The sequence below is a fragment of the Thalassophryne amazonica genome, chromosome 10 (assembly GCF_902500255.1).
Source record: "Thalassophryne amazonica chromosome 10, fThaAma1.1, whole genome shotgun sequence".
Classification (NCBI taxonomy): Eukaryota; Metazoa; Chordata; class Actinopteri; order Batrachoidiformes; family Batrachoididae; genus Thalassophryne; species Thalassophryne amazonica.
Window position 1 is genome coordinate 21614895 of NC_047112.1, and position 17998 is coordinate 21632892.

Sequence of the window (17998 nt, forward strand, 5' to 3'; positions counted from 1 at the left end):
GATCCTTGTCATTTGATTGGTGGTTTGTATGTCACGTGATATGGATCATTCGTACCATTTGCCATTGTGTTCTATTTACTGTGCAATTTTGGTTCCGTTTAGCGACCAATTTTGGTTCTATATGTTTTGTGCTATTGCACGCTGTAACCACCGCATGCTCACACTAGCAGCGACGGCGTAAAAAACAAACATGGCGGGTCTTGTTTTGGTGTCATACGGCGATTTGAATGAGCTTATCTTACTGAAGCTGCTCATTCTTCTAACACACACACAAAAAATAAACAAATCCACTACACTGTAAGTCACCTGGAGCTATTTGCAATATTCAGTGGGACGTCTCTCTAGCTGACCTGCAAGTGCTGTTGGATAAAGAACTCGACAAATTTGTATCACGATTTTTCATTGGACTGAGGAAAGCAGACGGTAGTCATACACAATGCACGGCATCAGCTCCAGAGTACATCGTCAGGATTGTTTTTGAACTATCTTGACTTTAAGTTGACTGAGCACAATTTTGGATTGGACCTCTATTAAAGTTCGTGTTGGACTGTTTGGAACCTCTTGATCTCAATGGACCAGTGACACACATCAAAATGTAAGTGCCTTTTCTCTTGTTTATAAATGAATAAACTATCAAATGACAAGGATCTATTTTAGGTGTTATATAATACAAATAATGAATGCTTTTTTCATTTGTGCAGTGAAAGATGGAATGTTAGACCAACATTCCGTCTTTCACCTCATGAAATACAACCCCTGGCAAAAATTATGGAATCACTGGCCTCGGAGGATGTTCATTCAGTTGTTTAATTTTGTAGAAAAAAAGCAGATCACAGACATGACACAAAACTAAAGTCATTTCAAATGGCAACTTTCTGGCTTTAAGAAACACTATAAGAAATCAAGAAGAAAAGATTGTGGCAGTCAGTAACGGTTACTTTTTTAGACCAAGCAGAGGAAAAAAAATGTGGAATCACTCAATTCTGAGGAAAAAATTATGGAATCACCCTGTAAATTTTCATCCCCAAAACTAACACCTGCATCATATCAGATCTGCTCGTTAGTCTGCATCTAAAAAGCAGTGAACACACCTTGGAGAGCTGGTGCACCAAGTGGACTGACATGAATCATGGCTCCAACACGAGAGATGTCAATTGAAACAAAGGAGAGGATTATCAAACTCTTAAAAGAGAGTAAATCATCACGCATTGTTGCAAAAAATGTTGGTTGTTCACAGTCAGCTGTGTCTAAACTCTGGACCAAATACAAACAACATGGGAAGGTTGTTAAAGGCAAACATACTGGTAGACCAAGGAAAACATCAAAGCGTCAAGACAGAAAACTTAAAGCAATATGTCTCAAAAATCGAAAAATGTACAACAAAACAAATGAGGAACGAATGGGAGGAAACTGGAGTCAACGTCTGTGACCGAACTGTAAGAAACCGCCTAAAAGAAATGGGATTTACATACAGAAAAGCTAAACGAAAGGCATCATTAACACCTAAACAGAAAAAAACAAGGTTACAATGGGCTAAGGAAAAGCAATTGTGGACTGTGGATGACTGGATGAAAGTCATATTCAGTGATGAATCTCGAATCTGCATTGGGCAAGGTGATGATGCTGGAACTTTTGTTTGGTGCCTTTCCAATGAGATTTATAAAGATGACTGCCTGAAGAGAACATGTAAATTTCCACAGTCATTGATGATATGGGGCTGCATGTCAGGTAAAGGCACTGGGGAGATGGCTGTCATTACATCATCAATAAATGCACAAGTTTATGTTGATATTTTGGACAATTGAAAGGATGTTTGGGGATGATGAAATCATTTTTCAAGATGATAATGCATCTTGCCATAGAGCAAAAACTGCAAAAACATTCCTTGCAAAAAGACAGGCATTAGGGTCAATGTCAATGAGCAGATCTGATTTGATGCAGGTGTTAATTTGGGGGATGAAAATTTACAGGGTGATTCCATAATTTTTTCCTCAGAATTGAGTGATTCCATATTTTTTTCCTCTGCTTGGTCTAAAAAAGTAACCGTTACTGACTGCCACAATCTTTTTTTCTTGATTTCTTATAGTGTTTCTTAAAGCCAGAAAGTTGCCATTTGAAATGACTTTAGTTTTGTGTCATGTCTGTGATCTGCTTTTTTTCTACAAAATTAAACAACTGAATGAACATCCTCCGAGGCCGGTGATTCCATAATTTTTGCCAGGGGTTGTATCCTTTCCATTGTGCACTCATAAACATTCATTATTTATATATTATAAGGATTTTGTGCTTTAGTCACTTTTTTAAACACACTGTTTATATTGGTGCTATTTTGAACACAAACTATACAACAGATGAGTTGACCTGAAACCACTCCAAGCACGTAGGGGATGATGGGATCCAAAAAGACTTTATTATAAAGTCACCACAAATGGACACCCCCATCAGAATGGTCTGTAATAGTCCTTCAGTTGTGATGATGTATGACATGTTTTCTTTTTCTGCTTCCTTTTAGTTTCCCGTGTCAAAGTTTTCAAGCAGTATTGTAAGAGTCAGTCTATCTGAGGCCTTTCTCCCAGTTCCAACTCTTTGAAATGATAAAATCTCAGATTTTAAAAACTGGTCATATCCTTATGACGGAGCAACACTCCCATCTGCTGGTCAATTGGTAGTACTGCTGGTGTCAATAAAAGCCAAAATACCAAATTCCTGATCACAGCCTCACAACCCTGTATGACAAAGACTGTGACGATCAATTACAGCAACAAAGAGATTTTGTGATCAAAAACAATTTTTGTGTTTAAAACACAAATAAGTGTCAAACCACATCCACATAGATAAAGGCCGGAAATGAATATCCATGACAAAATTGTCTAAATTGACTAAAAACGGTCACAAAATAAAGTTGAAATGTATCATTGGGGCAACAGAAACAACACAACAAAGTTTGCTCAAGTTTGGCAATCCAACACAGCAACAGGGCGGGTTGATCCTTCCAGCCACGACATCGTTATGAAGACTTGATAACTGATCATTTTTATTCATACAAAGGATGGATAATAACAATAAACAAACAACAAAAAATAAAACCAATGCGGTCAGACTCAAAGAATCAAATGTTGATATTTCTGAAAAATGACATTAAAAACAATAGAAATATTGTGGTTTACTGTGCATAAATAAATATTAGTGTAACTAATAACTAAGCCAAATAACTAGAGCACTGCGCTCATAAAGCGCAAACTTCCACTAACATTAGTTTCAAATTCCACAGATTTTTACCTCGGAAAATTTTTAAGATCAAAGTCCTGTTTGACGTGGCTTTTCAAGATAAAATATAAATCAAACGGGCTTTCAATGTTAAAATAAAAATACCCGCAAAATCCGCAATATGGATCAGATACGGCTCAAACTTAGTCTATTCACTGAGAGTGCCAGTTTGCACCTCATTGTCACAAATGAGAGTTGTTAACCCTCAAAACGTGAATCAGCTGCAAATCGTGACTCGTTTGCTCATCTTGATCAGCAATTGGGCGCAAACACTTCAAGTTCAGTGGCTGAGAGAAAAGGAGGCTGGAGATAATTATCATACTGCATAAATGCCTTTTTTTTTTTTTTTTACACACACTGTGATGTCCACAGATGTGTGTATTTTACGCACATTGTGTGCATCAGAATGGCATTTTTCTCAGCGCTTTTTAAGGGCTCCATTGCGGCGTGAAAAACGCTGTATTATTTGACAAATTATCGTGCATTTAACAGCGTCATCTTTAATTATGGCAAAAAAGTGCCGTAATAAGTGACAAAATTGTGTATTTTTGGTGATATGTGACTGAAAGTGGCATATTTGTGGCACTGTTGGCTTGCCATACCCCTCGACTTGTGCACACCTTAGGCTCTTTCACGTTCCCCATTAGTGGGTGAACAATCCAACACTTGGTGAATTCTGATTCATGATGATAGGAAGAGTCGACATTGGCGGATCCGAACTCTCCAGCTTAAAACCCAAAAAGTCAGAAGGATAGTGAAGCCCCACTTTCACGGTCTGTATTCATACTGAAAATCAAGATCAAATCAACTCAAATCAATTTTATTTATATAGCGCCAAATCACACCAAGTCGCCCCAAGGCGCTTTATATTGTAAGGCAAAAGCCATACAATAATTACAGAAAAACCCCAACGGTCAAAACGACCCCCTGTGAACAAGCACTTGGCTACAGTGGGAAGGAAAAACTCCCTTTTAACAGGAAGAAACCTCCAGCAGAACCAGGCTCAGGGAGGGGCAGTCTTCTGCTGGGACTGGTTGGGGCTGAGGGAGAGAACCAGGAAAAAGACATGCTGTGGAGGGGAGCAGAGATCAATCACTAATGATTAAATGCAGAGTGGTGCATACAGAGCAAAAAGAGAAATAAACACTCAGTGCATCATGGGAACCCCCCAGCAGTCTACGTCTATAGCAGCATAACTAAGGGATGGTTCAGGGTCACCTGTTCCAGCCCTAACTATAAACTTTAGCAAAAAGGAAAGTTTTAAGCCTAATCTTAAAAGTAGAGAGGGTGTCTGTCTCCCTGATCTGAATTGGGAGCTGGTTCCACAGGAGAGGAGCCTGAAAGCTGAAGGCTCTGCCTCCCATTCTACTCTTACAAACCCTAGGAACTACAAGTAAGCCTGCAGTCTGAGAGCGAAGCGCTCTATTGGGGTGATATGGTACTACGAGGTCCCTAAGATAAGATGGGACCTGATTATTCAAAACCTTATAAGTAAGAAGAAGAATTTTAAATTCTATTATAGAATTAACAGGAAGCCAATGAAGAGAGGCCAATATGGGTGAGATATGCTCTCTCCTTCTAGTCCCCGTCAGTACTCTAGCTGCAGCATTTTGAATTAACTGAAGGCTTTTTAGGGAACTTTTAGGACAACCTGATAATAATGAATTACAATAGTCCAGCCTAGAGGAAATAAATGCATGAATTAGTTTTTCAGCATCACTCTGAGACAAGACCTTTCTGATTTTAGAGATATTGCGTAAATGCAAAAAAGCAGTCCTACATATTTGTTTAATATGCGCTTTGAATGACATATCCTGATCAAAAATGACTCCAAGATTTCTCACAGTATTACTAGAGGTCAGGGTAATGCCATCCAGAGTAAGGATCTGGTTAGACACCATGTTTCTAAGATTTGTGGGGCCAAGTACAATAACTTCAGTTTTATCTGAGTTTAAAAGCAGGAAATTAGAGGTCATCCATGTCTTTATGTCTGTAAGACAATCCTGCAGTTTAGCTAATTGGTGTGTGTCCTCTGGCTTCATGGATAGATAAAGCTGGGTATCATCTGCGTAACAATGAAAATTTAAGCAATACCGTCTAATAATACTGCCTAAGGGAAGCATGTATAAAGTGAATAAAATTGGTCCTAGCACAGAACCTTGTGGAACTCCATAATTAACTTTAGTCTGTGAAGAAGATTCCCCATTTACATGAACAAATTGTAATCTATTAGACAAATATGATTCAAACCACCGCAGCGCAGTGCCTTTAATACCTATGGCATGCTCTAATCTCTGTAATAAAGGTTTATGGTCAACAGTATCAAAAGCAGCACTGAGGTCTAACAGAACAAGCACAGAGATGAGTCCACTGTCCGAGGCCATAAGAAGATCATTTGTAACCTTCACTAATGCTGTTTCTGTACTATGATGAATTCTAAAACCTGACTGAAACTCTTCAAATAGACCATTCCTCTGCAGATGATCAGTTAGCTGTTTTACAACTACCCTTTCAAGAATTTTGAGAGAAAAGGAAGGTTGGAGATTGGCTTATAATTAGCTAAGATAGCTGGGTCAAGTGATGGCTTTTTAAGTAATGGTTTAATTACTGCCACCTTAAAAGCCTGTGGTACATAGCCAACTAACAAAGATAGATTGATCATATTTAAGATCGAAGCATTAAATAATGGTAGGGCTTCCTTGAGCAGCCTGGTAGGAATGGGGTCTAATAAACATGTTGATGGTTTGGATGAAGTAACTAATGAAAATAACTCAGACAGAACAATCGGAGAGAAAGAGTCTAACCAAATACCGGCATCACAGAAAGCAGCCAAAGATAATGATACGTCTTTGGGATGGTTATGAGTAATTTTTTCTCTAATAGTTAAAATTTTGTTAGCAAAGAAAGTCATGAAGTCATTACTAGTTAAAGTTAATGGAATACTGAGCTCAATAGAGCTCTGACTCTTTGTCAGCCTGGCTACAGTGCTGAAAAGAAACCTGGGGTTGTTCTTATTTTCTTCAATTAATGATGAGTAGAAAGATGTCCTAGCTTTACGGAGGTTTTTTTTATAGAGCAACAGACTCTTTTTCCAGGCTAAGTGAAGATCTTCTAAATTAGTGAGACGCCATTTCCTCTCCAACTTACGGGTTATCTGCTTTAAGCTACGAGTTTGTGAGTTATACCACGGAGTCAGGCACTTCTGATTTAAAGCTCTCTTTTTTAGAGGAGCTACAGCATCCAAAGTTGTCTTCAATGAGGATGTAAAACTATTGATGAGATACTCTATCTCACTTACAGAGTTTAGGTAGCTACTCTGCACTGTGTTGGTATATGGCATTAGAGAACATAAAGAAGGAATCATATCCTTAAACCTAGTTACAGCGCTTTCTGAAAGACTTCTAGTGTAATGAAACTTATTCCCCACTGCTGGGTAGTCCATCAGAGTAAATGTAAATGTTATTAAGAAATGATCAGACAGAAGGGAGTTTTCAGGGAATACTGTTAAGTCTTCTATTTCCATACCATAAGTCAGAACAAGATCTAAGATATGATTAAAGTGGTGGGTGGACTCATTTACTTTTTGAGCAAAGCCAATAGAGTCTAATAATAGATTAAATGCAGTGTTGAGGCTGTCATTCTCAGCATCTGTGTGGATGTTAAAATCGCCCACTATAATTATCTTATCTGAGCTAAGCACTAAGTCAGACAAAAGGTCTGAAAATTCACAGAGAAACTCACAGTAACGACCAGGTGGACGATAGATAATAACAAATAAAACTGGTTTTTGGGACTTCCAATTTGGATGGACAAGACTAAGAGTCAAGCTTTCAAATGAATTAAAGCTCTGTCTGGGTTTTTGATTAATTAATAAGCTGGAATGGAAGATTGCTGCTAATCCTCCGCCTCGGCCCGTGCTACGAGCATTCTGACAGTTAGTGTGACTCGGGGGTGTTGACTCATAAACTAACATATTCATCCTGCTGTAACCAGGTTTCTGTAAGGCAGAATAAATCAATATGTTGATCAATTATTATATCATTTACCAACAGGGACTTAGAAGAGAGAGACCTAATGTTTAATAGACCACATTTAACTGTTTTAGTCTGTGGTGCAGTTGAAGGTGCTATATTATTTTTTCTTTTTGAATTTTTATGCTTAAATAGATTTTTGCTGGTTATTGGTAGTCTGGGAGCAGGCACCGTCTCTACGGGGATGGGGTAATGAGGGGATGGCAGGGGGAGAGAAGCTGCAGAGAGGTGTGTAAGACTACAACTCTGCTTCCTGGTCCCAACCCTGGATAGTCACGGTTTGGAGGATTTAAGAAAATTGGCCAGATTTCTAGAAATGAGAGCTGCTCCATCCAAAGTGGGATGGATGCCGTCTCTCCTAACAAGACCAGGTTTTCCCCAGAAGCTTTGCCAATTATCTATGAAGCCCACCTCATTCTTTGGACACCACTCAGACAGCCAGCAATTCAAGGAGAACATGCGGCTAAACATGTCACTCCCGGTCCGATTGGGGAGGGGCCCAGAGAAAACTACAGAGTCCGACATTGTTTTTGCAAAGTTACACACCGATTTAATGTTAATTTTAGTGACCTCCGATTGGCGTAACCGGGTGTCATTACTGCCGACGTGAATTACAATCTTACCAAATTTACGCTTAGCCTTAGCCAGCAGTTTCTAATTTCCTTCAATGTCGCCTGCTCTGGCCCCCGGAAGACAATTGACTATGGTTGCTGGTGTCGCTAACTTCACATTTCGCAAAACAGAGTCGCCAATAACCAGAGTTTGATCCTCGGCGGGTGTGTCGTCGAGTGGGGAAAAAACGGTTAGAGATGTGAACGGGTTGGCGGTGTACACGGGGCTTCTGTTTAGGGCTACGCTTCCTCCTCACAGTCACCCAGTCGGCCTGCTTTCCCGGCTGCTCGGGATCTGCCAGGGGGTAACTAACGGCGTCTAAGCTACCTTGGTCCGCACCGACTACAGGGGCCTGGCTAGCTGTAGAATTTTCCACGGTGCAGAGCCGAGTCTCCAATTCGCCCAGCCTGGCCTCCAAAGCTACGAATAAGCTACACTTATTACAAGTACCGTTACTGCTAAAGGAGGCCGAGGAATAACTAAACATTTCACACCCAGAGCAGAAAAGTGCGGGAGAGACAGGAGAAGCCGCCATGCTAAACCGGCTAAGAGCTAGTAGCTACGCTAAGCTAGCGGATTCCTAAAAACACGCAAAGTGAATAATGTGTAAATAATTTAGAGGTGATTCAGCAGAAGGAGTGCTTTAGTTAAGGCACGTAAAGATTACACTGGGAAACAAATCGTAATCTAGATAACTAGATCAATCTAACTGCGCAGATTAAACAGCTAACAGATACAGAAAAACACCGCTGTGCTCCGGAACAGGAAGTGATACAATACCGCAGTGAGAGCCAACCACCAGTAGAGGCAAGCAAAATGTCTGTTTTCACGGTAAAGGTTGCAGATGCCTGCTTTAAGGAAATAAACAGATGGGCCTAAATTGAGAGAAAGATCATTCAGATTTAACAAGGAGGCAAAGACAGAAAAATTAAAACAGCTCAGTGGTTTTGAAGCTTAATAGTTTCTGTCCTGTTTGTATCACCAGTTATCCATCTTCATGATGAAGTGGTATAGAGGAGGATTTTCTTAAAAAGAAGACCTGAAAGTTTAGCTACAAATTGCCAGAAGGTACATCTGAGATGCAAGCCTGTATTTGATCTGTTTTGGTGAAAGAAAATCCTTCTCTGCTCTACTCCACTATAAGCTAAGAGTAGTGATGTAAAATGCAAAGCTTGCACTGTGCACAATTTCTCCAGTCAGAGCCACATAAGCCCATAACTTCTTCTGGGTTGTCTGGGTGTCTTGGTGGCTTTCCTCACTCTTCTATTTCTTGCACAGTCACTCAGTTTTTAAGAACTGTCTCCTCCATGCAGATGTACCATAGAGTGCCATATTGTTTGTATTTCTTTGTAATTTATGTAAATAAAATCCAAAACATATTCAGTGGCAGCTTTACCATCAGAGAGCCTCGTCCACAACTACCAAAAAAGACTCCAAGCTGTCGTTGATGTTAAAGGGGGCAACACACAGTATATAAACTTTTGATCAGGTTCATTTGGATAGTTCTCTTGTCATTTTGATTTAAAAAGAGAAAACACAGTTGTTTGACAATAACTGGCTTCACCAACCACTAACCATGAGTGAAAAAAAGTTTTGTGTTGTAATTCATATTTTCTTAAAAATGGCCAAAAAAGCAAAAATTCTGCCAGGGTATGTAAAGTTTTGAGCACAACTGTAAGTGGCCCCTGTGTCCTTGTGTGTAAGTTCCACCACAGAGAAACTGGGGAGAGCTAACATTTGTTGTTTGGTATGCTTATATATTTTGGGTCAAGGATGAACGCTGTGAAAACCGAAAGTTGATGGGACTAATATTTTTGGAAAAAAATTGTGATATTTTATAACAACAGTGAACAATGGACATTTATCGGCATTAATCAATCCCTGGTAACCAGACAAGCTCTGAACAAAGAAAATATCTCAGCTTTGCCAGTTGTAAAACATGACATCATCTAAATGTGCCAAATAATAAATACAATTATTCACAAACTTTCCCATTTGAATTTCCAGCACTTTCAGTTAAAATCAGTCTAGAAACTGCATAATTTATTTCCACCCTTGAAAAATGTCAGCTACCTAATCAACACTGAAAAAAAATCAACTTAAAAAAGTTATTTAAATTTGTAACATCTTAATGAATTAAGTTGTTTGAACTTAAGTCAGTAAGTTCATACAATAAGTAACTCTATCTTACACACTTAAGTTCCAACAACTTAATTCATTTAGATGTTACCAATTGAAACAATTCATTTAAGTTGGTTCAATATTCTCTTTTTTTTTTCAGTGTAGAGCCCGTGGATCCCCACAGGCAACGCACTCATATAGAGTGTCGGTGAATGTGACTCTCTTAAATTCTGTTCTCACTTTCATGGATATGCATCGCAGAAAGTCACGATAACGTGACAAACCAGAGTGTGAAGCTCACATTTGCCTGCAAGCGTGGTCTTGCATGCAGCTTAATGATGTAATGTGAACAGGCAGGGATTTAATCTGTTACAGCGCATGAACCCGCTGTCGTTGGAAGTGTCTTCCACTGCACATGATGCCAAAAATATGTACCGGTACTTTTAGTGGGGGAAAGTCAACAACTGAATATCAGCAATATGGTTTAAAACTGTCCAAGAATGAAGGGAAGCCAGTAACACTCAGAAAAGGAAGAACATGTTTTAACTTCTTCTTTTCAGTCACAGCGGGTTTTGCTTTAATTTTGACAGACCTCAGAAAGAAATGAGTATCTGGTGAGCGTTAAATCTTTATTTGTATAGAAGTAGTTCTCTGGTGTGTAATACACAAGCCTGTTGCACAGGAAACATTACATAGAGGTTTCAACCTTCAACTCACGTACACACTCACATTTTTACATGTGGATTCAAACCCTGGAGTCTGAGCCACTGTTGGTTCTGGTTCATTCCCCCGCCGCATGATGCCACAGTTGACTGGCACACAAACGAACACACACACATACTGTAAAGCCAAATAATCATTACTGTTGGCAAACACCCCCCGACATATTTTCCACTGTTAAATGCCCAAATTCCCATTTGTCCATGCATACATAAGTATATCAGATGTAAAAAATATAGTGTTTGGAATAAATAGTTTTTCAGCGCAAACTGTCAGACAATACTTATATAGTATATACTTTTCACAATACTCTATGTATGTATTTATATATTTATATACATTTGGTTATTTTTACATGAACAAATAAAACCGCAGTTTTAACCCCACGTGAGTCAGATTCGGTTCAGGTCTTTGGTGCTCAGCCACTTATAGAATCCCATTAGATCTGAGCCACACTGGATTCAAATGAGGCAAATTCATTAAGGACTTTATCCACAGGCACGGAAGACCAAATATACCAGATAGCTCTCACAGCACAGACCGTATCAGCGTTTGATTGTGTGAAATGTTGGGGGCTGCAAACTGTTTGCTCTCATTATTTTTATTTATTTATTTATTTATTTGGCTCTTTCTATACAGACAAACTGATCAGACGTGCAGAAACAAGTTGAATTCACTTTTGCATCCCGTGTCAATGCAGCCTTAAATTTGTGCCACTATGTGACTCATTAAATTGATGTGACCCAGAGCTCCAACTTTAATGGTCTCACTGCCTGAATATTGTGTGGAGTTAAGATCTTTGGAAAAAAATAATGTTTTCATCATGTCGGTTTGCATTGTACAATGTTGGCCTCCATATTTGTAAAGTGTCTGAAAATGATCTAGTTTTGTTTCTCAAAACAAAACTGTAAATATTCTTCAGAATTAGGTATGATCCAAACGTAAACATCTGATTGATGGTCTGGAGTTTTGTCTTTGTATAAAATTAATGATTATAATTCAGAATGGGATGCTATAGTTCTAACAGAGGATAAATTCAATACTGTTAATTTCAACCTCTTTTTTCTTTTATACAAACAAGTACGTTGGCTATAAGGGTAAGGGACATAACTACGTGTTGATTTTTGGATGTCAGCCCAACTTAATTTTGCCAAAAGTTATCAATTTCAGCAGCTTTTGTCACCATCTAGCAGGCGATGTGAGCATTTCACAGCATTTGGTACGTTTCCTACATGAAACTCCAAATTCATTTTTTTAAGGCATTTGTAGGCTTTATTACCATTTTTCTGGGTTCTATTTTTTTGGGTGGGGGGGGGTCACCCTGCATAATTGATCATTGAAAAAAATTGTATTTCCATTTAGTGAGATCAATATGTTTCCCTCTGCCTGGATGCTGTGACGTGTGTTTGCACTCTAAGTCAATATTGCACCAACTATAATAATTTTTATATTTATTCAAAAGATAAACCTAAAAATGCAACAATATAGCTCAGATTGTAACATGTCAGAGCTTATTTTTAAATTGTAAAAGTTATCTTGAAAGTATTCCCGCTTTTAGATACTTTAGAAATGTGGATGCATCCTGCACATAATAAACGTTATGTACGGTGGCTGACATAATGCCAGTCAACCTACAAAGTGTTTGTTTGAGAAGGTGGAACTCCATTCATACAGCTCCACAAGCTAAAAGCGACCCTTGCATGCAGCAACAGTAATCTGAGAACAAGAACGATCAATATCAGTCAGTCAGAGCTTATGGAAAATTTTTGATTATAACAACATAATGTCATCAGAATAAAAAAATAAATAAAAAGTGTCCTTGACCTTGCTACGTTTTTCTCTTGGAATGTATCACAGCCGTTTTGACATTCATTGTGCATTTTGTAGCAGTTGCATACATGATTGGATTGGAAACAAGCAGGCAAACAAGACATACTTTAGATTTGAATTGAGACAGAGAATTAATGGAAACCATGACAACCCGCAGCTTCACAACATGCTGTTGTACTTTGTCACAGCCAGCAGAGCTAGGTGCTGAACGTTGGCATGCTGCCCCTTCCAAACTGTACTTCCTATGACAAGTCTTTAAATTTCTGCCGATACAAAAATCTTCTTTTCATGTCCACCCAGTCCACTTGTTTAGTGTGTGCTTTTTATAGGAAAATTGTAAAAACAACACACAGAGTAATGTCAAATATCCCGAGGCAATGGGAGATTTGACTCACACAACACACACACAAACATATATACGAGGTCTATTAGAAAAGTATCCGACCTTATTATTTTTTCAAAAACCATATGGATTTGAATCACGTGTGATTACATCAGACATGCTTGAACCCTTGTGGGCATGCGAGAGTTTTTTCACGCCTGTCGGTTACGTCATTCGCCTGTGGGCAGGCTTTGAGTGAGGAGTCGTCCACCCGCTCGTCGATTTTTTTCATTGTTTAGGAATGGCTCAGAGACTGTTGCTTTGTTTGATAAAAATGTTTTCAAAACTGTAAGGCACAACTGAGTGGACACCATTCAATAAATTCAGCTGGTTTTCGGTAAAAATTTTAACGGCTGATGAGAGATTTTGGTCTGGTAGTGTCGCTTTAAGGACGGTCCACGGCGCCTGACGGCGATCTGCGCTTCGAGGCGGCAGCGTCTCGCCGTTTCAAGTTGAAAACTTCCACATTTCAGGCTCTGTTGACGCAGTAAGTCGTCAGAGAACAGAGAACTTTCAGAAGAAGTCGGCATGAGGAGTTTATTCGGACATTCCATTGTTAACGGTCATTTTGTAATGAAAGAACGTGCGGGCAGAGTCGCATGTCGGGCTGGACCCGACCGCGGGGGGTCGCGGCAGGAAAAACACCTCCGTTGGAAATCTTAACGGGCAAGTTGGAACATGCCCAAGCTGTTAAACAATTTCTCAGTTACTCACTTGTTGAAACCCATTAAAAGCCGCCTGAATTCTACAAATGGTTTTCAACACGGAGGTGTTTTTCCTGTCGCGGCGCACACAGATTTGCCGAGTCGTCACGGAAACGACTCGGCGAATTTGCGCGTACGTCTTTCATTAAAAAAAATGTCCTTAAACAGTGGAATGTCCGCATAAATTCCTCATGCCGGCCTCTTCTGAATCTTCTCTGTTCTCTCACGATGTCCTGGGTGAATTAAGCCTTAAATTAGGATGTTTTAAGCTCGAAACAGGCCGACGACAGCGCCTGGAAGCGCTGCAGGACGTCCCGGTCCGTGGGAAGTCCTTACACCGACAGAAACACCCCATAATCTCTCATCAGCCATTAAACTTTTCACAGAAAAATTTCTCGAATAGTGTCCACTCGGATATTCCTCACAGGTCCAGAAAAAATTTTGATAAAGCAACGCGCGCCGTCTCGAGCAGCGTGTGAAACAAAGGAATTCAACCGAGAGGGCGGGACCACATCTCACTCAAGGCCTGCCCACAGGGAAATGACGCCACCGACACGCGTGAAAAAACTCACGCATGCGCACGAGGGTTCAAGCATGATTGGTGTAATCGCATGTCATTCAAATCCATATAGTTAAAAAAAAAAATAAAAGGGTCGGTTTATTATCTAAGAGACCTCGTATATAATATCCAGTACATCTCGAAAGTATTCACAGTGCCTCACGTTTTACATATTTTATGTTACAGCCATATTCCAAAATGGAGTAACCCCCCCACCTCAAAATTCTACTTACAACACCCCATAATGACAACATGAAATTTGGTAAATTTATTTTAAAAAAAAGAAATCACACATATGTAAGTATTCACACCCTTTGCTCAATACTTTGTTGACGCACCTCTGACAGCAGTTATGGCCTCAAGACTTCTTGAATATGATGCCACAAGCTTGATGCACATATCTTTGGGCAGTTTTGTCCATTCCTCTTTGCAGCACCTCTCAAGCTCCATCAGGTTGGATGAGGAGCGTCGGTGCACAGCCATTTTCAGATCTCTCCAGAGATGTTCAATCAGATTCAGGTCTGGGCTCTTGCTGGGCCACTCAAGGACATTCACAGAGTTGTTCTAAAGTCACTCCTTTGATATGTTGGCTGTGTGTTTAGGGTCATTGTCCTGCTGAAAGATGAACTGTCACCCCAGTATGAGGTCAAGAGCAGGTTTTCATTCAGGATGTCTCTGTACATTGCTGCATTCATCTTTCCCTCAATCCTGACTAGTTTCCCAGTTCCTGCTGCTGAGAAACATCCCCACAGAATGATGCTGCCACCACCATGCTTCACTGTAGGGATGGTGCCTGGTTTCCTCCAAACATAACACCTGCCATTCACATCAAAGAGTTCAATCTTTGTCTCATCAGACCAGAGAATGTTGTTTCTCATGGTCTGAGAGTCCTTCAGATCCTTTTTGGCAAACTTCAGGTGGGCTGCCATGTGCCTTTTACTAAGGAGTGACTTCCGTGTGGCCACGCTACCATACAGGCCTGATTGGTGGATTGCTGCAGAGATGGTTGTCCTTCTGGAAGGTTCTCCTCTCTCCACAGAGGAATGCTGGAGCTCTGACAGAGTGGCCATTGGGTTCTTGGTCACCTCCCTGACCCTGACTAAGGCCCTTCTCTTCCATTCACTCAGTTTAGGCAGGCAGCCAGCTCAAGGAAGAGTCCCGGTGGATCCGAACTTCTTCCACTTAAGGATGATGGAAGCCACTGTGCTCACTGGGCCCTTCAAAGGAGCATAAATGTTTCTGTACCCTTCCCCAGATTTATGCCTCAAGACAATCCTGTCTCGGAGGTCTACAGTCAATTCTTTTAACTTCATGCTTGGTTTGTGCTCTGACATGCACTGTCAACTGTGGGAGCTCATATGCAGACAGGTGTGCACCTTTCCAAATCATGTCCAAGCAACTGAATTTACTGCAGATGGGCGCCAACTAAGATGTAGAAACATCTCAAGGATGGAAAGTGGAAACAGGATGCACCTGAGATCAATTTGGAGCTTCATGGCAAAGGCTGTGAATACTTATGTACGTGTGATTTCTTAGTTTTTTTTATGTTTAATAAATTGCAAAAATCTAAAAAAAAAAAATTCACATTGTCAATATGGGGTATTGTGTGTAGAGGTCTGAGGAAACAAATGAATTTCATCCATTTTGGAAAAAGGCTGTAACGTAACAAAATGTGGAAAATGTGCAACATTGTGAATACTTTCCAGATGCACATATATATATATATAGGACTCTTATCATGTAGAATTATTTGTATTTGCACAGACATTAAAAAGTGCAGTAGAAAATAGTTTTTTCTGTGTGTTTGGTTATAATCTGTTAGAATAACATTCTACATTTACTATGATCTTGATAATGGCTTATGTCCAATGAATAGCGTCAGGAGAGAAAAATATATGAAGAATATTATATATTTAAGGTCACATTTATAAGGAAGATCATGTGCTTCTTATTTGCTTGAAGAGTTTAGAACAAGCAGCAGTCAGAATGACTGGCGCTCCAAACACGCGTCCTGGCTCCCACCTCTAGTCTTACACTTTATATGCTGCCTGTCTGTTGTTCCACTGAGGCCGTATCTTTTCATCACTGCAGCCGGCCCATTTCTCTGATTGCGACAACCACAATGCTGGAGGTGATGCAGGAGAACATAAATCAGTTCTTTGAGGTCCCAGATGTGTTAGTGGATTTCTTTATCTGTCATTTGTGCAGAGTGCATCCTGCACCGTGATTCCAGCTTCTGCAGCCATAAATGTGGAAACGCAGCAGCTCCTGTACTGAGAATTATTTTGGTCTTTCTCCTCTTTGTTGGTCAACAGCGGTGAAATTCATTTGGATGTTGTGAGGAGTTGGAGGAGTAAACCGGATCAGCGTGGCTCAGTGGTGGTCTGTGGTAGACGGAGGCTTTGAGGCTTCAGCGTGGGCCTTCAAAAGCTCGATTATGTCTTTGTGGGAAGCCCCCTCAGCCACTGCCAGAGCTGTCTGACCATTCTGTAGAAAAACAGTGGAAATGTCACAGCTTTACAATACACAGTGCAGTGACTAGTTTGAGCCTCATAGTGGCAGTGTTGCTTTGTAGGTGGACATTACAGAACACAGTCCACCTGCACTGATGCAAACAACATCATGAGGAACACGGGTGGGTTTTAAATGACCGTAAACACTTATTTTGCATTTCTTTTGGTGCCCAATGTGCATCTTATGCACACATATAAGATTCACATTTTCTTTCCATGTTTTTAATCCAAATGTGCAACAAAGCTGATAATATAATCTGATAAGCTCCTTTGCATCATGCAGAAATTGCCGGTGTTATCACAGCCACTGTTGAATCATAAGCCTGCAGAGGGATTAATAGATGTTGTAAAACTGAAAAATGAAAGAATTCAGTGCATCTTTTACATTTACTATCCCAAATATTTAGGTAATATCAAATAGTTTAATTTTAATATAACAACACCCAAAGAAAAATGTTCATGGTGATACCACAAATACTGGGACAAATTACAAAAAGTACAAAATAAACTGAAATTCTCCCCTGTACAGTCAGGTCCATACATATTTGGACTGTGACGAAATTCTGGTCATTTCCTCTCTACACTGGCACAGTGTAAGTGAAATGAAGCCACCCACAGCATCTATCAAGGAGTAAAAGGCTTCTGTGGCTTTGATTGGAAAAAGTGAGGATAGTGCAAGTTTTGCCTGTTGCATCACCAGTCAAAGCTTCATGGTGGAGTGAAGCAGAGAAGGTTTTTTATGACACTAACAGGTCACATCTCAGCTGGAATATCCTATGTGCCTTTTTCAACATCTTCTATTAAGGAAAAGCCTTAATTCAGCCGCATGGAGTAGACATCCAATGCATTTTGAACGTCAATCCAAAGCCACAGTAATTGAGGAGGGTAGAAGCAGGAAGGGCGTATGCTGTAAAGTTCATTGAATCTCAGCTACATTGGCTACACAAGCTAATGCATTCAAAGTACTGGGCCCAAGCCCAGATAAATGAGTAGGGTGGTGTCAGGAAGGACATCAGGTGTAAATTTTGCCAAACATGCAGGTTACAAATGGAATTTCCATACCGAGTTGGTCAAGGCCTGGGTTTATAACGACCACCACAGGTACCAGTGGAAATTGGACTACAACCCCTGGCAAAAATTATGGAATCACCGGCCTCAGAAGATGTTCATTCAGTTGTTTAATTTTGTAGAAAAAAAGCAGATCACAGACGTGACACAAAACTAAAGTCATTTCAAATGGCAACTTTCTGGCTTTAAGA

At 40.0% G+C, this 17998-nt stretch overlaps 1 protein-coding gene across 1 annotated transcript in view; it reads right to left on the minus strand.

Annotated features, from left to right (window-relative positions):
* Positions 1 to 15973: 15973 nt before the first annotated feature.
* The window catches only part of kank4 (KN motif and ankyrin repeat domains 4), a 267734-nt gene continuing 265709 nt past the window's right edge, over positions 15974 to 17998 (minus strand). The window contains 1 exon segment of the mRNA XM_034179538.1: positions 15974 to 16713. Within this exon segment, the coding sequence (XP_034035429.1) occupies positions 16600 to 16713 (114 nt within the window). The 3' untranslated portion in view covers positions 15974 to 16599.